Below are 25504 nucleotides of genomic sequence, written 5' to 3' on the forward strand. Positions count from 1 at the left end.
GTTCTTAAACTTCGTAATAAAAGCATCTTTTGATGCATAGGCAGGTGGAGTTTGCTCTTCCATTATCTAAAATAAGATAAATAAACCTTTTGGGGGTAATAATGCACTGCATCAAGATTTGTTCAAGGGAACATAACATGACCAAAAAGAATACTGTAGCATACTTCTGCATTGTGGCATTCCACTGTATCGACACAAGTAATGTTTATGAATGCAGGACCATTCCACGTGACTAAGATCAGGACCCCGCATCAGCAATTCCATTGTATCTGCCTTATAACGAAGAGCAATCCAAAAAAAAAAAAACGGTACAAAATAATTTCTCTACTCCATAGTTTGGAACGAGCTCGATTTATGTAGTACATAAGATCACAGTTTTTATCATATCAATGTTCCAGATACAGCGGAGTTAACGACAGACATATGAACACTGGGATTATCAGACGTCTTGACCTGGGCAGGAAGCAAAACCATTGGCTCAACCCGGTGGCAACAGTGGATTTTGCAATCCAGGTTTGCATTTTCATGCTTCTGAAGATCAGCACCAACAGATGTGAGCTGCAAGGATCAGGTGTTCAAATTCAGATGGAGTTAATTTAGCTGAAACAAAATATAGCATCGAACATGAAGAATAAACTATGAAAACAACCAGCTCTTAATTAATTGATCTTTTTTTTTCTGAAAAACACAGGTACCTACGGAATGCAATTATACCAAGTACAGATCTATCAAAACTTGAAAGATGCATATGTTCTAAATAACGCCCATAGGATACCACCACCGATGATGAAGACTGCTTGACTACTGGACTGAAATATAGTCACCGATCAATAGAAACGGAAAATATACCTCTAAACAAGATCACTGATAGTCAAGTCCAGGTCGTCAAGAAAATATTTGTTAACCGAAAAACTACTGTGCTAAAGGGCCATTGCTGATCATTTGTGGCAGTAACCAGCATGCAAAAGATCGTAACCCCAAATCAGAAACTAAACATGGTGCCATGGTGGAAACAAGTCAAGAGCAAGAGCTCAGTAGGTTGTTAAAACAACATTTCTGGACTCAGCGAACTTGTCAGATCATATAACCACTACCAGAGCAATATCTTTATTAGAATTTAGACAGCAATGAGCACATCCATGTGTCATACAAGGATGTGACTATTGAACAAGTTAAAAGAAACTCGGAGCCTGTTGGGACACTATTGGTCCAAATGACACATAAACGTTTTAAAAGGCAAATGTAAGGCGTGAGATTGCTACAACGCTATTCTCCAAAAATAACCAACTGCAACTTTATACCTTCTAGTCAAAGGCGTAAGGGTCTTCAGCATATGGATTCAAGGAGCCCTCAGAAAATAATTCACCGATATTTGCAGGATGGGGGCGGGATCCTGGAACAACCTGCAGAATGCCAAAGCATAAATGTCAAGATACATATATGCCCCTAGACAGTTCCTGACTGAATTTTATTCCATGATCAATCACTGTAGAAAGAAGAGCATGAGCTCATGTTTAAATTGTGCCTTGGTGCTTACTCCAAGAAGATTGCGAGATAAGTGGGAAAACCAAGAGAGCAACATTGGTGATATCACGATGGAATAATAACAAGGAAATAATGAGTATGGACTATCTGATAAAAGATACTCTCCGGCACCTCGAGTATTCAACATTTTTCCAACATTTCAATATAGTTCTGACTATAGTAACTCTACAATCTACATGAAGTGGTGTTTAGTACGCCATGGGAAATCGAATGCATCTCTTCATAAGAGGAGAACAGCAAGAAAATATTCTTGAACAATCAAACAGTACATATAATAATTATTCAAAAAACTAATATTATATTACAGGGAAATTTCGTAGGGTTACTTTATCAAGAAAACCTTAACAGGATTATACATGATGTAAAAGTGTCCATATAATCAAATATTAAACTCTGAAGTTCATCACAAAAATGTTGGTTAAACCTTTATAAATCAATACTGGGAAGTTGAGCTACACAGTTATTTATATTGACGACCATCATACCTTTCTTGCTCTTGAAACATTCTTTTCAACAGTATTATGCAACGACTTCTGAGTGTTAGGCTCCTGAATGGATAAAGAAAGTGATAAAATGAATGGAACGGGCAGACAATCAAATGCAAAGAAAAACAGGAAAAGCTTGTACCCCAAACATGACAGTGCTCTTTGTTGTTTTCCTGCGCTTTGTGATTCTTCCATTTGCTGTCTCCACCTCATATTCATGATGTGTTACCTAATTAAATGAATGTTAGAAATAGCAAAGAAACATACAGCATGAAAACAAAGATTTTCATATTAACTCGCTCAAAATGAAGCACGGTCCATGCCCAAAATCAGATGAAAAAAATAAAATCTATATGTGACAAAAAATCACCTTTCTGTGATTAGGAACATCCTGAGTTCCTTTCTCTACCTTCCTCAGTGCGTTTGAAATTGGTGATTGTATAACTCCAGGTAATTTTAAATCCTGAAACGTAACATAAAAACATTCAAGTCAGGAGTTTCTAAAGAGCACTCTTCCTAAAATGCAGGGTAATCAAGTTCATCATTAAAGAGAAGATATCTTACCTTCCGTTTGGTCTCAGGACCTGCCAATTGAACCTGACTTTCTTTTCTGACATATGGATCTCTCCTCTTTATCCATGAAACAAAGAATTCATAAGTTATTTATTTCATAATGAATTATAGCCTAATTGTGAGATGAATTAGAAAGGAAAACCAGCAAATGATTAACATTAACAAGAAAAGGGCAGGATAGGAATTTAGAACACCAGTCTATGTGCTCCCAACATGGCCAAATTATGATTAACAACTTTCAAGCGAAAACATATGCAACCTCTTTTTTGGTTGAACACTTAGCATGCCTTACGACCAAACAACAACAAAATGAATACAAGCCATATACACATTGATTAAATGATTAGTAAAATAGTAATACATGGTTACCAAATTAGCAAATAGAGACAGTACCTGCTTAGAACTCACTTCTTGATCAACTTGTTGATTTTCACCCATCACTTTCCACTGTAACTGTAGTAACGCTCTTTGCTTCTCCTCCTGCACCAAACAAACACTGCTCAGTATAGTTTCCAGTCACAGCCTTCAGAACAAAAAGCCTCAAGAGTCACTACCTTTGACTTCTGAAGCTCCAGTTCATCCTGAAGTTTCTGACAATCTTCCTCATGCTGTACGTTCACTGAGTTCATTTGAGCTTGATGCTCTTGTCTGAGCGATGACAGCCTCTACATTTTTTTACCAGAACTCATTAGAAAATAAAACTGACACATTCAAAACATTTGGTTCAACTTATGACTGACCTCCTTCAGTTCATTCTCAGCCTGTGAACGAATGCGCTGTAATTCTTCTTTGTGATAAGCTCGAAGAGTTGATTCCTTATGCTCATTATCCTGTTGAATTCTTGCCACCTGGATATCAGGAAACAACCTTAATTGTCATTTCAGAAGAAAAACAGCTCTACTGTACAGACTTAATTGTACATCTGCACTGTGTTGTATTCAGTGCTTCCTTAGTCCTGGCAGGCTTATACCACTCAAGCAACCTTCTGGACAAGACTATACTGGTGATGCAATGAAGAATTCTACTGATAGCAATATTATTTCAAAAACTCCATGACTAACAGCAACATGTTTTTACTTAGCTTTTCTAAGATTCTCGCTGGTTAAATAAAAGACGTGTCAAGCACCTCTCAGATAGATTTCTTAGCATATTACAGCCAATTAAATAAAAGATAAAGGTGATGCAAATGTTACACTAACGTCATTGAGGATACTTTGAACTTATTGTTATCAGTGGGTGTTTATGTATAACTTCCTATACAGTTTATATGTCAAGTCTATTTAGAGCAAGAACAAAAAGACATGCCAAAGAAATTCAGTAGTTTTAGGGTAATAATGCCTCTTCAGCAATGAGCATTGTGCATGAAAGAACTTCCACCGAAGTCTGGTATGCAGTTATTTGTACATACTATCTGTAGCTGAACTGTTCAGCTTACTTTGTTTAACTACTCCAGAACTAGCATATTCAGTCGAAATGGATACTTGCATTGTCATCAGAACTAGATTGTAACCTTCATTTGTTTCAAAATAAATGTAGCATTTATTGAGAAACCGAACTAGTTCTACCTACCACTGCGCCATGTTCCTCCTTAAGATGTGTCAAGCACCTCTCAGATTCTCGCTTGTTCTCTAATAACTTTTCATTACATTTGTTCTCCATTTCCCTTATGAGCTTTTCTGCCTGAAATTTTAAAGTCAAATAAACAGAGAGTAAGAATCATATTAACATACCAACTATCTAGCATATAGAAATTCCTTAAAGAAGGTATTTACCTTCTCTTTTTCAGCACTAATGATTTCTACCTTTTCTAATTCATATTTCTTGCGGATATCATTGATTGCCTGCAAAATCATTCATAAACTGTCATTTGTGATTGAAAAAGAGAAGTGGCATACAATTAATAGAAATGTAATACCTGATCATTTCTGAGTGATAACTCCTTCAAATGCTTTGATAGCTCTATCTGTTTACCCACGAGCATGAGGTCATACTGTTTTTTGGCCTCGGTAAGTTGACATTCTGTTGCAGCAAGTGATGCTTGGACCTGGGCAGGAGGTGAAGGTTATATGTTGCCTACAGATGACTACATCATGATACTTGCAAGAATTATAAACACAAACCTGTAATTTCTGTTCCTCCAAACTCTTTTCTCTTTCTGTTGAAGAAATATACAACTGTTCCTTCTCGTCAAGAAAACTGCGGAGCTCGCCGATCTGTTTTTCAAATGTTTCAGCCTGAAGGTCACGCTTAGTGATCTCGTGTTGCAGAGATTCTGTATCAGTTGATTTTTCATCCAAAACTGACTGCACTCTGCCTAGAAGCTCCTGGTTATCTGATTCTAGCTTCAAAGTCTTCTGTATCAACTCTTCCTGCAAAATTGCAATCGCATGAGTGAGGAAGCATACAGGTTAAATAGCAAATGTTCATTTATTCTTCACAAGCTAGTTCACGAACCTTTTGGTTTTCAGCAAGGCTAGAATCCTCCAGTAACTTTTGAACTCTCCCTTGTAGTTCAGAAGATAACTGTTCTAAGCGATTCACATTGGAGGCAGAGATTGCTGCTTCAGACTCCAATCTTCTGATTTTATCTTCAGCCACTTGGCATTCTTCTACATGTTGAACCATAACAATTTCTTGAGTTTTCTGTAACTCCATGATTCTGGACTTCAGTTCCCCAATTTCAAGTTTGAGACCACTGTTTTCTGATGTCAAATTTACAAACTGGTTTTGAAGATGTTCCAGTTTGTCCTTGGCAGATATTGTTATCAGCATTTTCTCCTCTTGGACCATTCCATAGTACTTCTCGAATGAAGAAAGTAGTCTAGAGACATGATTTGACATTGATGCATGCTCTCTATCGAGCTCAGCTACTTTAGCCACAAAACTCCTCAGCAACGCATCAGCATCCTTATTGTCCTTGGACAGTCTTTCGACTTCCAGAACATATCCCTGGTTCCTAAGCTCCAAGTCATTTTTTTCTTTTTCAGCACTTGCAAGGTTTTCTTTCAGGCAAGTGCAGACATCTTGTTTTAGCTTCAAGTCTTGCTCCATGCATTGCAGGCGGGAGTCAGCAGACAACAAGCGGGCTTTATTTTCTTCAACTGAAACCTCCAACTGTGTGATGAGAGAATCTGCATTTAAAAAGCAAAACAGGGCTTACTGCTTGTTATTACTACTGTTGCAATAAGGGCATCTTGAGTTCTTGAAGGTACTAGATGGAAATTGTTCAATGAAGTACTCCCTCCAATCCATAATAAGTGACGGAGTTTTAGTTCGAATTTGGACTAAATTAAACTAATGCCCCAACACTTACTATGGATCGAGGGAGTAGCATATATTAACTTCCAAACTTCCCCAACAGCTTCCGCAATTAGATAGACTTATCTCCTTCATGAATTTCTAATGTTATAACAACTTGCCCATACATAATCATGATTCAATTTAAGCAGATAGTCAATACTATTTCTTATTTGTACAATTGGTACAGATACGCTAATGCAGTAATGCATACCTTTTTCCCTTATGGTAGTATCATTTGCATAGATCTGTTCTTTGTAACTCCGATCCATTTCTTCTTTCTCTTGTTTAATCCGCAACATCTCCTGTTTACCTGAGTTAATGGGACAATGTGATCATGTAAATATATGTAGCATACTGCTACTCATTTTATCTATAAACATATCATATAAATAGGCGTGGAGTTGCAAAAGACATTAGGGTCTTGATGATGTAAACAACAGTACAGCAGATGAAGGTACCCTAGCACGTATGCAGAGCCTGGCACTGAGTTAAATAATAGTCGGCATTCTACAAGATTAGCACCACATGTGAAATGAGAAGAGACAGACCAACCTGACATGATATTTTGTTCTGCACATTCCAATTTTGCAATATATGTAGCATACTGCTAATCATTTTATCATAAACATATCATATAAGTAGGCGTGGAGTTGCAAAAGACATTAGGGTCTTGATGATGTAAACAACAGTATAGCAGATGAAGGTACCCTAGCACATATGCAGAGCCTGGCACTGAGTTAAATAATAGTCGGCATTCTACAAGATTAGCACTACATGTGAAATGAGAAGAGACAGACCAACCTGACATGATATTTTGTTCTGCACATTCCAATTTTGCCGAGGTATCATGCAGCGAGCGGTTGAATTCATCTAAAGCTTTGGAGTTCTTCCCAAGCGTCTCCTCAAAAAACTTCTTATCTTCCTCAGCTGCCATTGCATCGTTTTGACAGTTAGATCTGAACAACAGGTGTGCATGACAAAACACCAGCACAAACATTACCTCTTTCTGCCTGACTTGCTAACTGCTGCAGAGTTTCAGTCAACTGATCGCACAGGGTCTTTGTTGAGGAAACTTTTGAATCTAATCCCTGCCAGAGCTTCGAATCTTCAGTCTGCTTCACCTTAAGCTTCACGTTTTCATTCACAGCTTGCTGAAGTTTTGCTTCTAACATATTTATCTGCTCTGTTGCTTTTTTCAGCTTGGTATGCTAAAGTCACATAAAGCATGTGTATCAGTAATAAGATATTCTTTGTGACACCAAAGTAATGTTGCTGCAGAAAAATGCTGCTACATGGTGATAAATTTGTTACGCACTTCAGCCAATTTGCAATACATGACCACAACACTGGAACATCTAAACAGTAAACAGTCAAAGGTGACTGTGTTGAACTGGTAATGAAAATTATCATGCCACATTGCCATTCTGAATTCAATAAAACTAGACGCAAAGCAAATAGTCCTAACATGGTAGTGATTCTGAAGGGACGTGTCCATGTTTAATTGCGCTCCGGAGTAGCTATCTCGATGATCTTACATAAATAAGCCCACTGAAATAAGATAAATGACAAGCGGGAAATTGGACTTTCACCTAACCCATGTATTTAGCAGAAACTACAGAGGGCAACATTCTCATATTTTGCAAGTGAGAAATATACGGAGCTCTGTGACCTCTGCCACAGATATAGTTCAGCATTTGAAAGGATGCATACTTCCAGAGAGGGAAAAAAACATGTGTACCTCCGTTGGTACTGAAACAAGTCACCGGTAGACCCTATTTTTAGCACAGGTGCATATATGTAGCATCTGGGGAAACAATATGGAATCTAAACACCACAGAAAGACGCGTAAAATCATGAGATTCGTACTAACTATAACAAGTGCAAGCCCAGAATGATACGATTTTATATTTGTGTGTTGGCTATTCTGTTTTAACATTCTACTACCATGTTGATGCTGCATATGTGATCACATGATGGTCTATACGCAGTTCATTTGTTCTGCCCACAAAGTAGTAAGAAAATACCACAGGATTCCAGGACAAAACCATAAGCATAAAGCTACCCATGTGTTATACAAGCAGAATGACACAACTGAGACAGCCCTAAATAACATACAACTATGCAGTTATGGCATTGATCCACAAGAAGACAACTCTTCTTCTATTTGCCCACACCCAGACGGATACAAAATACAAATGTATGCAGAAACCTAAATAGTGCCATGATGTCTGGCTAAATTTCAGGAACAATTCGCAGTTCATACAGTTGAATGATAGGAATCCGTTCAGTCAATCGCTCGACAGTCACAGGAAATTGCACAATGTTCAGAAATAATACCGTCATTTCTAGATCGGTCTTCACCGAGGCCTGCTCCTTGACTAATTTCTCTGCGAATAGACATATATATTGAGAGAAATCGGTGCAACGCACGAAATAGACGGCCTCCTTGAAGCCAAACCAGGGAGGAATGGGGGGAAATCAAACCGGGGTACCTGCTGTCATCTTAAGGTTGGCGAAGCTCCCGTACGTGCCGCCCCCAGCATCCGACGAGGGCTTGGGGTTCGTGGGCTTCCCGTTCGTCGAGGTCGGTCCCGCGAGGGATCGGAAGCCCTCGAGGCTCCTGAGCCCGGAGAGCCCCAGCTTCTGCATCCTGCCGCCGATCGAACCCTAGGTTTTGGCGGAGGCGGAGGCGGGAGAACTGCGGCCAGAGACGGGGGCGGATTTAGATGATGTACCCGAAATTCTGGAGGTGGATGGGGGTTTGACTAACCAGTGGATGAAGGAATGCTCGTACCTCAGAAACCGAGGGCCGAAATCGCGGGCGGGGTTGAGGCGGCAGGGACGCGACGAGGTAGAGCGGGGACGGCGGTGGCGGTGGCGACGCGCGGTAGAGGCGGAGGGTTCGGAGGGCGAGGCGGAGGCGGCGACGCTGTGCTACGGCACGGCGGCGGCTCTAGGGCACGGCACGGAGATGCTCTAGTGAGGAAGGGGAGAGGGAGAGAGGTGGAGGAAGAGAGAGATGAATGGAAGGTACCGGACGGAACGACAGAGAGACGGTGGGGCAGAATGGGTTTTATGGAACTCCGTGCCATAGGGGTTTCGCGCGCATCGCCGCGCCGCCTTATTTGGGCCAAACTTGTTTGTTTTCATTTCGTGGGCCTCTTTTGGAATGCATTCATCATTCATCATTCGTCATCGAAAATAGTCTCAAAAAAAAACTCGTCATCGAAAAGAAAAAAAAATACCTAAAACAGGGAAATTCCCCTTTAAAAAACCTAAAATAGGGAAGTTCATCTAAGAGCATGTCCAGCGGCTCGAAGCTAACGGATCAAACGTGTTAGTCCCAGCGGCTCGAAGCTAACGGATCAAACGTGTTAGTCCCAGCCAGCGTGATAGAAAATGGGTAGACCCTATCCTAGTGGCCCTACACAAAGTGACGTGTCTCTTCACGTCGACACATTCGCAACAGAATGCATCGGCGCACACATAGCGCTGACGCAACGAGTGTCCGCGTCCTCCAACTTGGACCCGCCTGACAACGGCATGCATTGCTTCTCCCCTCTGCGCGAACACATCGCTTCCCTTCTATGCCGGCTTGGTGGTTGCGGTGCCATCAATGGCACTCTTCGGCTTCAGTGGCGGCACCAGGACTAGCGGGCAGCTGCTAGGCTTCTGCTCCGCTATCAATGGCACGCGACCTGGGAACCAACACCTAGTCGCGTCCCATCCCTTTTTAAGGGCATCAACTTTGCCCCACCATTGCCACCATCTCTCCTAGCTCTTCTCCACTATCGTCCCTCTCTATTTCCCACAGGATAGGCACCGACCTTGGCCATGGGCAAGGGATGGCCATACAGGAAGCCGAAGAATGACCACAAGGCGCAGTGCAACCTACGGCATGTATCGATGATACCAGTGGCAGGTGGTGGAGTTGCGAAGGGTCGGGTAGTGCTGCAAACCGCTACCGTCGGAGCTACAAGCAACCACACACGCCAGTGTCTTCTCCGGTGACAGTGCTGATGCGGCCATGGGATGGGAGGTGCTTATATCAAGGGGAAGGTGTAGGAGTTTCCGGCGGTGGAATGTGTTGTTGTAAGGAGTTTCAAGATACCTTGCTATATATATACTTTTTCCCACTAGGGGGTAGACCAAGAAAGAGGCGAGCGTTCTGTCTCGTAACCTGACTAGACTATTATTTTCAACCAGTTGAGTGTTGGGTGTGACGAATTGTCGGCGAGGTTTCTCGTAGGACTCCTACATGTGATGAGGCATGTTGGTGTTGGTGCGAGTCGTAGTCGCTCGTCTTTGTGTGGAGTTTTTTTGTTGGTTTTTTCCATGGGGGAGAAGAGTGTAACATCCCAGGATCAGATATTCAAAATTGAGAGGAAACCGAAGTGCGCATTGCATTCATGCATAGAAAACCTGGGGAAAATTCGTGCTTTTGTTTAAATCTATCAAAAAGATCAAGGTTTCTCTTGCGGCGGTGGAATCAATTTAGGTCATCGATCTCGTGAGTGCGTTAAATTTCGACATGGCCTTTGTGTTATCACCATAATTTAGCCAAAGCAGGAGATGGGCCGTGATTGAGATGGGCTTAGAGGACATGAATATAAAGTGTCTCTGAATCGGCCTTGTGCGAGAGTTTGGGCTAGATTGCCCGTGTATCTGTACATTATAGTAGGTCACGTTTTAATTAAGAGATAGAGTTTAGTCGTACACAGCTAGGTTTATTGTAAAGATAGAAAGTCTACGGACTATAAATATGTACCTAGGGTTATTGAGAAAGGAGGACGATCACGTTCATAATAAACCAATCTAGGCGCATCGCCACCCCTTGTTTCGAGGGTTTCTTCCGGGTAAGCGTCATGCTACCTAGATCGCAATGCAGTATCAGTTTATTCGTTGTTTGGTATTGCTCGTACTGAAGCCTTGTTGATGGCGAGTAGTATTGTTTATCGTAGATGTTTTGGGGCTGACGTCGATACTTTTCTGATATGCTTGCTTAGCTACGCTGCCCCTCAATATCTAGCTGCCTTTACACCTATCTTGGGTGTAAGGGCAGCGTCTTGCTTAATCTTTATTTAGTAGATCTGATCTGTTATAGTTGTTCCTTGCTCTCCAAGGATTAGTTTGATATCTGCATGATTAGGCCTTGCAAACAGGTTGAACGATCCAGTAGTGCGTAAGGTATGGTTTGCTGATCCTAGAGGGATTGTTTCGGGAATCGACTTCATGTTGGTTTTTAGGCCTCTTTTAGGACTAATTTTCTATTATCTTTCGTATCTGCCAGGCTCAACTACGCGTAGGACGTTCCGGTTATGCGGTGAAAACCCTAGACTACCGTAGATGGATTTAACTTGGTTTTGATAAAGCAGGATCCCCATGTTATCGTAAATCCAACGTGAACCATGGGTCAATCGGCTCTTTGAGCCGATTCACTGTGGTAACCTAAGAGCCGATCGGGGCTCGTATTTAATGTTTACGTGTTTGCCCTGCAGGAAACTAATTGAAGCAATCCATCACCTTCCCCGACCAGGTATAAGGTCAGGTGGCACGCCTCGCATTAGCCGGGACGTGTGCCGGAGTTTTGCGGGCCGTCGCCCGAGGGACCAAGGCCCACCGACAGCTCCGGGAGCCTCCCGGCTCTCCGTGTTGCCCGTCGCCGCTCGCCGGTGGGTTTTGGCCGGGAACACATTCTGGCACGCCCGGTGGGACATTCTACAGCAATTACGTCAACATCTGCAGCTGAGATGGCTGACAAACTAGTCACGTACCAAGATCTGCCTGAGGAGCACGAAGAAGTACGATGAGATTAAAGCCGTCTTCGAATCCGATCTCATCGGCTCTTTCGCAAAGACCCGTTCACATGGCATCAGGTGGAAAGGGTTCTCACCCGAAGGCGTTCTCGATGAAGTAGATCCGTCTCGTCCCTTCGGAGGAACGCACCGCAGCTCGCGCCGGAAGTTAATTACATGGTGGCTCATTCTCTACACCGTCATTCCGAGAGCCCGGTGAACGCTTCGAGCGCCGTTGCGGTTCGCGTGGTTCGGAAATCATGAAGCATCAGCACTCTCCGTCGGGGCCTGCCCTAGGGACTCACCGAGGAGAGATACCGTTCCGCACCGCACCGCAACTACCATTCGCGCTGCAGCTCCGCGAGCCACAGGGTTCACCAGGCATACGTCGTCTACAAGGTTGGAGGCGATCCCGGCGATTGCCAATTCCTGTATGAGCCGCCTAAAGAAATCCCACACGGATACGTGTGTACATACGTGCCGGACTGCAATACCTTGGCGCGCACAAACCAGATTGCACCAGTAGGGATTTCTGGGGCAGACGCCGATAAACAGGCGTGGCTAGCTAAATATGCCATCGAAACGAGTCATGAAAGCTCAGCCCCTGCAGCTCCTACCGTGGAACAACTCAGTACAATCTTGAGAGACCAGTTCGGCATCCTGCCAAAGAGGAGAACAATCGGCTATTCCAAGCCGTACCCCGACGAGTATGATTTGATCCCGCTGCCACCCAAGTATCGGCTCCCTGAATTCTCAAAGTTCAGTGGATCGAAGGGTCTAGCTCAATTGAGCACGTGAGCCGATATTTGGCACGATTGGGCATGATTTCAGCATCAGACCCGTTACGTGTAAGGTTTTTTGCACAATCTCTCACGGGACCAGCTTTTGGGTGGTACACCTCGTTGCCGCCAAACTCAGTCCGGACGTGGAAGCAACTGGAAGAACAGTTTCATGTTCAATATCACTCAGAAGCTACCGAGGCTGGCATTGCCGATCTAGCGCGAGTGCGGCGAAGCGGGGAGAAACGGTGTCGGAGTACATTCGGCGTTTCAGAGCTGTCGAGAACCGATGTTATTCGGCTCGTTTAACTGAGAAAGAAGCAGTCGATCTGGCAGCGTTGGGCCTCGCAGCGCCGATCAAGGATCTGGCTTTCCAAGTAGAATACAGTTCACTGGCGCATATGGTCCAGAAATTAACATTGTATGAACAGCGCCACCCAGAACTGTACCAAGACAAGTTCAAGCGTCCGATAGGCCTGGTCGAGACAGAAGAAGTTGGAGACTCTCCAGAAGACCAGGAAGTAGCCGTGGCTGAATGGGCTCGGGGGGCAATTCCCGTGTCCTGCAAATGGGTGAAACCACAAGGGCCTGCAAAAGGGTTTGACTTCGATATAAGCAAAGCTGAGCAGATATTCAATTTATTGCTTAAGGAAAAACAGCTGAAGTTACCCGAAGGCCATAAAATCCCTACGGCGCAAGAAATGAACGGGAGACCATACTGCAAGTGGCATCACTCGTTCACCCACATCACCAATGACTGCAAAGAGTTGCGCCGACAGATCCAAACGGCGATAGAACAAGGCCGTTTGATCCTTGGTCAGTTTGCCATGAAAGTGGACACGCACCCGTTTCCTAGCGTCAACATGGTGGAAATCAATCACGCTACGAGGCATCAGTTAGATTTCTCGTTCGATGTTAACATGGCAGGGCCTGTATACCACCATGGCAAGGATAAAGAAGAAAGCGGTCACTCCCGTGGCAAGGAGGAGGAGGAGGCCGGCCCACGCGACCGGCCCCGATATGATGACAAACGGTACGTCACCGAGGAACAAGTGAGAAGCATGCGATATCAACGACCACTCTCCGCGCATCTCCTTAACAAATATGAGCGTCAGTACGACCGACGTCGGCGGTACGACAGAGATGATGAAAGATATCGTCGGTCTGACATAGACAATGGAAGATATCGTCGGTATGATAGAGACGACGAAGGATATGAGCACCGCGCTAAGGGGAAGTCAAGAGAGCAGGAGGACATGGATAGACACTGGGATTGTCCTTTCTTTAAGCACTGCTGGGATTCAGGAATGAGCCGATTGCCTACGATCGACAACTGCCCGGAGTGTAGACAGCAGAAGAAGGACACAAGCGAGGTGTCAGTGTTCAAGCGTCTCGGGCCTCTCCCACCTCAGAACAAACGAGCCGAGTCATCTCAAGAGGAAGATTTTGAGGAGTCAGAAGATGAAGAAGAAGATAGATACCACCGGCCAAGGTGGTGCCCCGATGGACTCGGCCTACTCCCGTAAGCGTAGGGTTCAGCCGGCTACGTAGCTTGGAGGAAGCCGAGGCGCAATACCCGCATACGTTGAGGAAAGCGCGGCCCGATCTGGCCGTGAAAATTCAGCAAACTTTGGACGCGGAGAGTCGTCCACAGAAGAAAGAATGGCGCCCCAAGCAAGTAAAAGCCGATGCGAGTGCATCGGCTGTCACAAATATGGTGTTCATACTTTCGTCGGAGTTTCGTGCTCCAGGAACCGAAGAAGTGCCGGTAGCACAGTTTGACTGCGGCACACGGCCAGTCATCTTTGAAAAGCCACGTGAGAAGAGCTACAAACATTTGAAGGCCCTGTACCTAAGAGGTTATATCAACGGGCAGCCTGTCAGCAAGATGTTGGTTGACACGGGAGCGGCAGTCAATATAATGTCATACTCCATGCTACGGCGTTTGGGACGCTCTAACGCAGATCTGATCAAAACTAACGTCACACTAAGCGACTTCAATGGCCAAGCGTCAGAGACGCAAGGCGTTCTGAACGTGGATCTAACCGTAGGCCGAAAAACCATCCCTACATTATTCTTCATCGTCGACAGCAAAAGCACCTACGCTGTCCTGCTAGGGAGGGATTGGATTCACGCCAATCGCCGCATTCCATCTACAATGCACCGAAGGCTCGATACAATGGGATGGAGATGAAGTGGAGGTCGTTCATGCAGCACGACTCGATCGAGGTCTCAATAGCCGGCATGAATATTTGGGACGCGGAAGACCGGGAGCCGCTCTCCGGAGTCAGCTTGGACGGCCGTGAGCGCATCGAAGTTACAAAAACGGGGTGAGGCTGGTCTTATCCACCGGCCTCGACAGAGTAGCAAGAGCAACATCAATCGATGTACGTGGCAAGGCCGATCCCTGCGATCGGCCCCAAAAAATAAAAAGCAATGATCTCACCTCAGGCATGTCACGTAGTCATAGTAGGGAGACTCCCTCCCGTAGTGGAGCACAAATAAGTTGTAAACCTTCATTGAGCAAGGCAATCAAAAAGGAGGCCGATTCCAGCAATCGGCCAAAATTATCCTCGCCATACGTCTTGCCTGTGTTTAGCATCGATCTAGCAGGCGACGAAAAGCTAGGGTATGGGTTTACATCGGCTGATGAGCTAGAAGAGATTGACATTGGTCCTGGGGATAAGCCACGACCAACATTTATCAGCAAAAAGTTAGATCCGCATCTGAGGGGCCTGATGATAGCTTTGTTGAAAGAATACCCAGATTGTTTCGCCTGGGATTACACAGAGATGCCCGGGTTAGACAAGAGCATCATTGAGCATCGGCTCCCTCTTAAGAAAGGATTTCGGCCATTCCAACAACGAGCACGACAGATGAAGGCCGAAATTTTAGAAGAAGTCAAGAAAGAGATCGAGAAAATGTTGAACGTCGGGTTCATCAGGCCATGCAGGTATGCTGAGTGGATTTCTAGTATCGTACCTGTAGAGAAAAAGACGGCCGATGGCGCGTCGCTATAGATTTTCGGGATCTCAATAGAGCCACTCCAAAGGATGAGTATCCAATGCCGGTAGCAGAAACATTGATCAATGCAGCTGCGGGTCATAAGGTTTTAAGTTTCATGGATGGCAATGCCGGTTAGAACCAAATTTTTATGGCTCCAGAAGATATACACAAGACTGCATTCAGAGTACCAGGTTCGGTGGGCTTGTTTGAATATGTAGTCATGACATTTGGACTAAAAAATGTCGGCGCAACATACCAAAGAGCCATGAATTATATCTTTCATGATCTGATCGGCAAGTTGGTGGAGATTTACATTGATGACGTGGTGGTCAAGTCTGTCTCAGTGGAAGGACACTTGGAGGATTTGCGACGCATCCTGGACCGAACTAGAAAATTCGGGCTAAGAATGAATCAAAAGAAGTGTGCTTTTGGTGTGACGGCCGGTCAATTCTTGGGCTTCTTGGTTCATGAACGCGGAATTGAGATCGGCCTGAAAAGTCAGGAGGCAGTACAAACAATGAAGCCACCTACCACGAAGAAAGAGCTCCAGTGTCTCATCGGCAAAATCAACTTCGTCAGAAGGTTCATCTCCAACCTGTCAGGGCGAATCGAGCCGTTCATGGTATTAGTAAAAGTTAAAGCTGATGAGGAGTTTCGCTGGGGGCAGAGCAGCAGCGAGCATTTGACGAGATTAAAGAGTATCTAACGAAGCCACCTGTGTTGGTTCCGCCCCAGCAAGACAGGCCATTCTATATTTACTTGTCAGTAGCCGCACTTCCATCGCCTCGTGGTGGTGCAAGTTTATGATGGTCTCGGAGAGAGTCGCTTTCACCCGAGCGTAAGGATGTTGGATGCAGAGACTAGGTACCCTAAGATCGCGAAGTTGTGCCTCTGCCTATTTTTCACCTGCACCAAGCTTCGTCACATCTTTCTGTCAGCAGAAATTGTCATCATATGCAAATCATATGTCATCAAACATATGCTGTCGGCTCCTGTGTTGAAAGGCCGACTCGGTAAATGGATGTTTGCATTATCGGAATTCGATCTCCGATATCAGCCTGCAAAAGCAGTCAAGGGACAGGCGTTGGCCGATCTTATTGCTGAACGAATCAACACTGATATAGCAGCATTGTCTGTGCGTGCATGGGCCATGTTTTTCGATGGATCGGCTTGTGATGACGGTTGTGGCATCGGCATTCTGCTCGTGTCGCCCCGGGGGGCAACATATTCCTTCTCCATCAGGCTGTCCACCCCTTGCACCAAAAATGTCGCTGAGTATGAAGCCATACGCAAGGGAATGGAGTTGCTTTTGGAAGCCGGAGCAGAAGCGGTGGAACTTTTTGGAGACTCAAAATTGGTGATTTCCCAACTCACGGAGGAATATAAATGTGAGAGCGAGTCGCTCTTCCCATTATGGATGCAATGCCGTGAGCTGATGACACAATTTAGGTACATAAACTTCAACTGGATCCCGAGGTCGCAGAATACCGAGGCGAACGATCTCGCACAGATGGCGTCAGGCTACAAGGACGTAGCAGGTGGGGCCGATGTCTAGGTACAGTTCATGGAACCGGATGACTGGAGAGCCGATATCTTCAAGTACTTGAAAGATTCGGCTCGGGGGGCACCTAAACGGATAAGGTACAAGGCCATGAAGTACGTCCTTATTGAGGATGACATGTTCTACAGGACGTTGGAAGGGTTACTTCTCATATGTCTGGGACCAGCCGAGTCAAATCGGCTCTTACACGAGGTGCATGAAGGCGCATGTGGAACTCACCAATCGGCTCATAAGATGAAATGGTTGATCAGGCGATCGGGGTTTTATTGGCCCACCATGCTTGAGGATTGATTTGAGTACTATAAAGGGTGTCAAGCATGTCAGAAGTTTGGGAAAATTCAGATGGTGCCCGCATCAGCAATGAACCCCCTCATCAAGCCTTGGCCATTTCGAGGGTGGGGCATGGATATGATCGGCAAAATCAATCCTCCATCGAGCAAAGGCCATGTGTGGATTTTGGCCATTACAGATTATTTCACCAAATGTGTGGAGGCTGTCCCTATGAAGTCAATAGCATCGGCAGATGTTATCAATTTCGTAAAAGAACATGTCATTCATAGATTCGGGATTCCCCAGACTATCACGACCGATGGAGGTTCGGTCTTCACTTCTCGCGAGTTTAGAAAGTTCTGCGAGGACACGGGGATTAAGCTGATCCGATCATCTCCATATTATGCTCAAGCAAATGGACAAGCTGAGGCGTCTAACCAGAGCCTTATCAAGTTGATTAAGAGGAAAGTCGACGAGCATCCTAGACGTTGGCACGAGGTATTGTCAGAGGCTTTGTGGGCTTATCACATGTCATGTCATGGAGCGATAAAAACCTCGCCATACCATCTGGTCTATGGACAAGAAGCTGTATTACCCTGGGAGATCACGGCTGGCTCGAGACGTGTCACGTTTCAGAATGATTTAACAGCTGAAGAATATGCAGCCCTGATGAGTGATAGTATTGAGGATTTAACGGAACTTAGACTTTGGTCACTTGAGAAAATTAAAGAGAACAAAGCCAAGGTAGCTCGCGCATATAATAAGAAGGTGAGACCAAAGGAGTTCCACGTTGGTGATCTGGTATGGGAAGCTGTATTGCCATTGGGGACTAAGGAGGCAGTGTATGGTAAATGGTCTCCAAATTGGCACGGGCCGTACAGGGTCGACCAAGTTTTAAAGGGTAATGCATACATGCTTGAGGAGCTGAGCGGGGTAAAATTTCCAGTGGGTGTCAATGGTCAGCATCTCAAGAAATATTTCCCAAGTATGTGGGATGACGGTCAGTGAAATATGGGGGCCGATGCATGAAATCGGCCAGTAAATTTTTTTTAATATACAAGGATATACAAGGCACAGCCGATGCACAGACATCGACTTTAGAATAAAACAGCCGATGCGCAGCCATCGACTTTAGAAGTACAGACTGTTATGAGGGTCATAGATTACTGTTTGGATTTGGGGATCTTCTGAATCTGGCCTTAACTGACGTTTTATTATAAAAGACCGATGCGTTGCCATCGGCTCTTTGAGCATTGACCTATTTTGACAATCGGGAAAACCAGACATGACAATCGGGAAAATCAAACATAGAAGCCTTCTTCATTGATTAAAGGAGGATTTTTACAAGAAGAGCCGATTGCTCACAAAAGGAGGATCTGCGGCCTAATGCCCTACTACTAGCCCTATTCTAGGGGTCGTCGCTGCCCTCGTCGTCGCCGTCCTCGCCGCTATCGGTGCTGCTGCCGGTGACGTCTTCGTCGCTGCTGCTGAAGCCGCCGGCAGGGGCTTCTTCTTCTTCGTCGTCGTCATCGTCGTCCTCCGACCCGGCGCGGAAGCGCTTCGCCGGCGGGTACTCGTCGTCGGAGGAGTCGTCCTCCGATTCATCCTCCTCGTCGGAGGAGAGGCCCGCGTCCCAGGAGAAGGCGTCGTCGTCACTCTCCTCCTCCAACCCCCCGTCCACAAGGAACTGGAGGTTGTCCTCCCCGTCGGTCAGGGATGCGTCGTCCTCTGACCCGTCGGTGAAGACCCAATCCCTCTCGTCCCACCACTCTGGGGCGAGGGCCTCGTACGCCGCTATCGGGTCGTACTCTGGCGCCGGCTCGCTGGAGGAGGAGGATTGGAAGGAGAGGCCCGAGGAGGCAGAGGAGGAGGAGGAGTCCATGGTGCAGAGGAGGGTTTTTTCCGATTACTAATGCGGAACAGGGGAATGAAGAGGCGAACTGCTCGGATGAGGATAAATAAAGGGAATATTAGTGGGAGATGATTCAATGCGTGGGCAGTTTTCGAGGAAGTGGTGCTAAAACTGTCAATCGTGCAGAACGCAGAAGTTGAGAAGACAAGACATCGTGATGGAAGGACACTGAAGCGGTTCTGCTCTGCAACGCGTGACCCGATAAAAAAAACAGAGTGGTTTTGGAATTATTATTGCCAAAACCAGGGGGCATGTGTTATCACCAGAATTTAGCCAAAGCAGGAGATGGGCCGTGATTGAGATGGGCTTAGAGGACATGAATATAAAGTGTCTCTGAATCGGCCTTGTGCGAGAGTTTGGGCTAGATTGCCCGTGTATCTGTACATTATAGTAGGTCACGTTTTAATTAAGAGATAGAGTTTAGTCGTACACAGCTAGGTTTATTGTAAAAATAGAAAGTCTACGGACTATAAATATGTACCTAGGATTATTGAGAAAGGAGGACGATCACGTTCACAACAAACCAATCTAGGCGCATCGCCACCCCTTGTTTCGAGGGTTTCTTCCGGGTAAGCGTCATGCTGCCTAGATCGCAGCTTGCGATCTAGGCGAGATCGCCTTATTCGTTGTTTGGTATTGCTCGTACTGAAGCCTTGTTGATGGCGAGTAGTATTGTTTATCGTAGATGTTTTGGGGCTGACGTCGATACTTTTCTGATATGCTTGCTTAGCTACGCTGCCCCTCAATATCTAGCTGCCTTTACACCTATCTTGGGTGTAAGGGCAGCGTCTTGCTTAATCTTTATTTAGTAGATCTGATCTGTTATAGTTGTTCCTTGCTCTCCAAGGATTAGTTTGATATCCGCATGATTAGGCCTTGCAAACGGGTTGAACGATCCAGTAGTGCGTAAGGTATGGTTTGCTGATCCTAGAGGGATTGTTCTGGGAATCAACTTCATGTTGGTTTTTAGGCCTCTTTTAGGACTAATTTTCTATTATCTTTCGTATCTGCCAGGCTCAACTACGCATAGGACGTTCCGGTTATGCGGTGAAAACCCTAGACTATCGTAGATGGATTTAACTTGGTTTTGATAAAGCAGGATCCCCATGTTATCGTAAATCCAACGTGAACCATGGGTCAATCGGCTCTTTGAGCCGATTCACAGGGTAACCTAAGAGCCGATCGGGGCTCGTATTTAATGTTTACGTGTTTGCCATGCGAGAAACTAATTGAAGCAATCCATCACCTTCCCCGACCGGTATAAGGTCAGGTGGCACACCCTCGCATTAGCCAGGACGTGTGCCGGAGTTTTGCGGGCCGTCGCCCGAGGGACCAGGGCCCACCAGCAGTCCTGGGAGCCTCCCGGCTCTCCGTGTTGCCCGTCGCTGCTCGCCGGTGGGTTTTGGCCGGCAACACATTCTGGCAAACTATTTGATTTGGAGGAAACACAATTGGAGGTGAGAAACTCCATCGGAGCCGCCGCTGAAGGGTTCTCCACCTTCTCCAACGTCCCCACCATCATAATCATGATGAAGAGAGAGTGCGCCACCTATGGACTATGGGTTTGTGGCAGTAGCTTGATCTATTTGTCTCATGTCCTTCATAGATCTAGTACCATATGAGTTGCCAACATGACTATGGTCATATATGTAATTCCTATGTGGTGGATATTTATTCTATGATATTGAGTATAAGAGATTGGAACCTATTATGTGTAAGATGTATTGATATATGCATAGCATGTACCCCGTTCTTAAGTACTTGTTCTAATCCAACTTGTATTCAAGAATATGTGTGGGGAGAAGTGTGTATTAGATGGAGTAGCATGCTGGTAGTAATCGAGTGGTGACAACAAATTCAAGATACACTATGGTATTTACCTTTCTTTTGCTGCCTCACTAGGGATAAAATGAATACATGTGCTAGAATTATCATGTGATGGTGTGATAATATTGTTTGTTCAAGGTAGCACATTTGAGATTCAAATATTATGGTAAATTACTTAAGGCTATACTCTGTTGGCTCTTAATTCAAGATTGCTTGGAGTTTTCCCTTTCTTGAGGAGTATAAGAGAGATCTGTTGTATCATATCTATGCTAGGACATAATGACCATATGAATGCTTATCAAACACATGATGAAGTTCCACCAATATTATCTCATTTATGAATTATTTATGCCCACTACAACTTAAAAAAAAGTAGACAAGTGAACCCATGAACCCCGGTCCATTTTAAATCATTAGAAACACATTTACAATTAATAATATTACCACACTTTAAATTTATCACTATTTATTAACCCGAAAATACCCAAAATAATTTCTCACATACACACACACAAAACCCAAAAATATAGTTCTTCCTTATGTACCCTTCAAGCAACCTGTCAAGTCAAAAAAACAATTTTGTGTATACAACTCCATCGAAGCATTTGTCAGGCACAACGGTGTGTAGGCAATCCAGAACTTACAATAATATAAAGTAAATAAAGTAAGAAAAGTATTTTTGATTTTTCAAAATTAATAAGTTCTGATAATAAAAGTGCAAGTAAATCAAGTTTAAAGGTTGTTCTTATGGTTTAAAATGGACCAGGTTTAATGGGTTCACTTGATCTCTCTCTCAGAAACATGGTGACATGGATTACACACTTTTATAAAAAGCAACAAGCTGTAGCAACTGATACGTCTCCGACGTATCGATAATTTCTTATGTTCCATGCCACATTATTGATGATATCTACATGTTTTATACATACTTTATGTCGTATTTATGCGTTTTCCGGAACTAACCTATTGACGAGATGCCGAAGTGCCGTCTCCGTTTTCTCGCTGTTTTTGGTTTCAGTAAATCCTAGTAAGGAAATATTCTCGGAATTGGACGAAATTAACGCCCGCAGTCTTATAATTGGACGAAGCTTCCGAACACCCGAGAGCCGCCGGAGGGAAGCCCCGGGGGCCCCACACGCCACCCCGGCGCGGCTAGAGGGGGGCCGCGCCCCCTAGTGTGTGGGCCCACCAGGCCCCTCCGAGGCTGCCCTTCCGCCTACTTAAGGTCTCCGTCGCGAAAACCCTATCACGTTCGACGAAACCAGAGAAAACCTTCCGCGAGCCGCCGCCATCGCGAAGCCAAGATCCGGGGGACAGGAGTCTTTGTTCCGGCACGCCGCCGGACGGGGAAGTGCCCCCGAAGGCTCCTCCATCGTCACCACCGCCATCTTCATCAACGCCGCCTGTCTCCCATGAGGAGGGAGTAGTTCTCCATCGAGGCTCTGGGCCGTACTCGGTAGCTATGTGGTTAATCTCTCTCCTATGTACTTCAATACAATAATCTCATGAGCTGCCTTACATGATTGAGATTCATATGATGATGCTTGTAATCTAGATGTCATTATGCTAGTCAAGTGGATTTTACTTATGTGATCTCCGGAGACTCCTTGTCCCACGTGTGTAAAGGTGACGAGTGTGTGCACCGTGTGGGTCTCTTAGGCTATATTTCACATAATACTTATTCACTCGTTATGAATGGCATAATAAAGTGCTTATTTATATCTCTTTATGATTGCAATGTGTTTTGTATCACAATTTATCCGTGTGCTACTCTAGTGATGTTATTAAAGTAGTTTATTCCTCCCGCACGATGTAATGGTGACGAGTGTGTGCATCGTGTAGTACTTGGCGTAGGCTATGATTGTGATCTCTTGTAGATTATGAAGTTAACTATTGCTATGATGGTATTGATGTGATCTATGCCTCCTTTCGTAGTGTGAAGGTGACAGTAGTGCATGCTATGTTAGTACTTGGTTTGGTTATGTTGATCTCGTTATGCACTCTAAGGTTATTTAAATATGAACATTGAATATTGTGGAGCTTGTTAACTCCAGGCATTGAGGGTTCGTGTAATCCTACACGCTTAGTGGTGTTCATCATCCAACAAGGGAGTGTAGAGTCTAGCATCTATCTATTTATTCCGTTATGTGATCAATGTTGAGAGTGTCCACTAGTGAAAGTATGATCCCTAGGCCTTGTTCCTAAATACTGCTACCGCTGCTTGTTTACTCGTTTTATCGCATCTTTACTTCCTGCAATATTACCACCATCAACCACACGCCAACAAGCACTTTTCTCGGCGCCGTTACTACCGCTTATACTTATTCATACCACCCGTATTTCACTATCTCTTCGCCGAACTAGTGCACCTATTAGGTGTGTTGGGGACACAAGAGACTTCTTGCTTTGTGGTTGCAGTGGTTGCTTGAGAGGGATATCTTTGACCTCTTCCTCCCCGAGTTCGATAAACCTTGGGTGATCCACTTAAGGGAAACTTGTCGCTGTTCTACAAACCTCTGCTCTTGGAGGCCCAACACTGTCTACAAGAATAGAAACACCCGTAGACATCAAGCACTTTTCTCGGCGCCGTTGCCGGGAGGAAAGGTAAACGGCACACACACACCGGACTCCGGCAACTAGCCACTTTTCTGGCGCCGTTGCCGGGGGGGAAAGGTAAAAGGCACTCATACTCCGGTCAGGTAAAGTACTTTTCTGTTGCCGTTGTGTGTGTGCTCGAAGCTATTTCCTTTAGATCCTGCAATGGCATCTTTTTGTTTCTTGTTTACACTAGTTAGGCATAATGGACAACAATGAGCTTCTTATTCTATTTCCTGATTTAAGACATGGATGGTTTGATGCGAAAATTAAAAAACCTATGGAACATATTAGTATGAACGCTTTGAACACCATTGTTGCTAATGATATGGAAAATTCTAAGCTTGGGGAAGCTGGCTTTGATGGGCATGATATTTTTAGTCCCCCAAGCATTGAGGAGAAAATTCACTTTGATGATACTTTGCCTCCTATTTATGATGATTATAATGATATTGGTCGTTTGGTACCGCCTGTTATGGAGGATAAATTTGATTATGATTACAATATGCCTCCTATATTTGATGATGAGAATAATAATGATAGCTACTTTGTTGAATTTGCTCCCACCATTACTAATAAAATTGATTATGCTTATGTGGAGAGTAATAATTTTATGCATGAGACTCATGATAAGAATGCTTTATGTGATAGTTATATTGTTGAGTTTGCTCATGTTGCTACTGAAAGTTATTATGAGAGAGGAAAATATGGTTGTAAAAATTTTCATGTTACTAAAACACCTCTCTATGTGCTGAAATTTTTGAAGCTACACTTGTTCTATCTTTCTATGCTTGTTACTTTGCTCTTCATGAACTTGTTTATTTACAAGATTCCTTTTCATAGGAAGCATGTTAGGATTAAATTTGTTTTGAATTTGCTTTTTGATGCTCCCTTTTGCTTCAACTACTATTTCTTGGGAGTGCATCATTAAAACTGCTGAGCCCATCTTAATGGCTATAAAGAAAGAACTTCTTGGAAGATAACCCATGTGTTTATTTTGTTACAGTACTTTTATTTTATATTTGTGTCTTGGAAGTTGTTACTACTGTAGCAACCTCTCCTTATCTTAATTTTGTTGCATTGTTGTGCCAAGTAAAGTCTTTGATAGTAAGGTTCACACTAGATTTGGATTATTGCGCTAGAAATGCATTTCTTGCTGTCACGAATCTGGGCCTAATTCTCTGTAGGTAACTCAGAAAATTATGCCAATTTACGCGAGTGATCCTCAGATATGTACGCAACTTTCATTCAATTTGAGCATTTTCATTTGAGCAAGTATGGTGCCTCAATAAAATTCGTTTTTACGGACTGTTCTGTTTTGACAGATTCTGCCTTTTATTTCGCATTGCTTCTTTTGCTATGTTGGATGGATTTTTTGTTCCATTAACTTCCAGTAGCTTTGGGCAATGTCCAGAAGTGTTAAGAATGATTATGTCACCTCTGAATATGTGAATTTTTGATTATGCACTAACCCTCTAATGAGTTTGTTTCGAGTTTGGTGTGGAGGAAGTTTTCAAGGGTCAAGAGAGGAGGATGATATACTATGATCAAGAAGATTGAAGAGTCTAAGCTTGGGGATGCCCCGTGGTTCATCCCCGCATATTTCAAGAAGACTCAAGCATCTAAGCTTGGGGATGCCCAAGGCATCCCCTTCTTCATCGACAACATTATCAGGTTCCTCCCCTGAAACTATATTTTTATTCCATCACATCTTATGTACTTTACTTGGAGCGTCTGTTTGTTTTTGTTTATGTTTGAATAATATGGATCCTAGCATTCATTGTGTGGGAGAGAGACACGCTCCACTGTTGCATATGGACAAATATGTCCTTAGGGTTTACTCATAGTATTCATGG

General features: G+C 44.3%; 1 protein-coding gene across 3 annotated transcripts; it reads right to left on the minus strand.

Moving 5' to 3' along the window:
- Positions 1 to 309: 309 nt before the first annotated feature.
- On the minus strand, positions 310 to 8552 carry LOC124674048 (synaptonemal complex protein ZEP1-like). Of its 3 annotated transcripts, none has more exons than XM_047210081.1 (19): positions 8396 to 8552; positions 8241 to 8290; positions 6904 to 7111; positions 6705 to 6830; positions 6115 to 6213; positions 5058 to 5734; positions 4724 to 4972; positions 4519 to 4647; positions 4376 to 4444; positions 4173 to 4283; positions 3344 to 3451; positions 3158 to 3268; positions 2997 to 3083; positions 2595 to 2660; positions 2401 to 2493; positions 2173 to 2259; positions 2031 to 2093; positions 1302 to 1403; positions 310 to 531 (listed from the first exon to the last, which is right to left on the minus strand). In XM_047210081.1, the coding sequence occupies exons 1-18, from the start codon at positions 8550 to 8552 to the stop codon at positions 1305 to 1307; spliced, it is 2589 nt and encodes an 862-aa protein (XP_047066037.1). In that variant the 3' UTR covers positions 310 to 531; positions 1302 to 1304. The 3 variants fall into 3 exon arrangements, with proteins under 3 accessions (XP_047066037.1, XP_047066039.1, XP_047066038.1); XM_047210083.1 differs by having other exon boundaries at positions 310 to 558; XM_047210082.1 differs by having other exon boundaries at positions 310 to 600.
- Positions 8553 to 25504: the final 16952 nt, after the last annotated feature.

The sequence above is a fragment of the Lolium rigidum genome, chromosome 7 (genome assembly GCF_022539505.1).
Source record: "Lolium rigidum isolate FL_2022 chromosome 7, APGP_CSIRO_Lrig_0.1, whole genome shotgun sequence".
Taxonomy (NCBI): domain Eukaryota; kingdom Viridiplantae; phylum Streptophyta; class Magnoliopsida; order Poales; family Poaceae; genus Lolium; species Lolium rigidum.

Coding starts and splice junctions, on each gene's coding strand:
- LOC124674048 (XM_047210081.1), bottom strand. CDS start 8,552: ATGCAGAAGCTGGGGCTCTCCGGGCTCAGGAGCCTCGAGGGCTTCCGA. Junction 7,112..8,240: donor AGACCGATCTAGAAATGACG/GTATTATTTCTG, acceptor ATGTGACTTTAG/CATACCAAGCTGAAAAAAGC. Junction 4,284..4,375: donor TTAGTGCTGAAAAAGAGAAG/GTAAATACCTTC, acceptor TTAAAATTTCAG/GCAGAAAAGCTCATAAGGGA.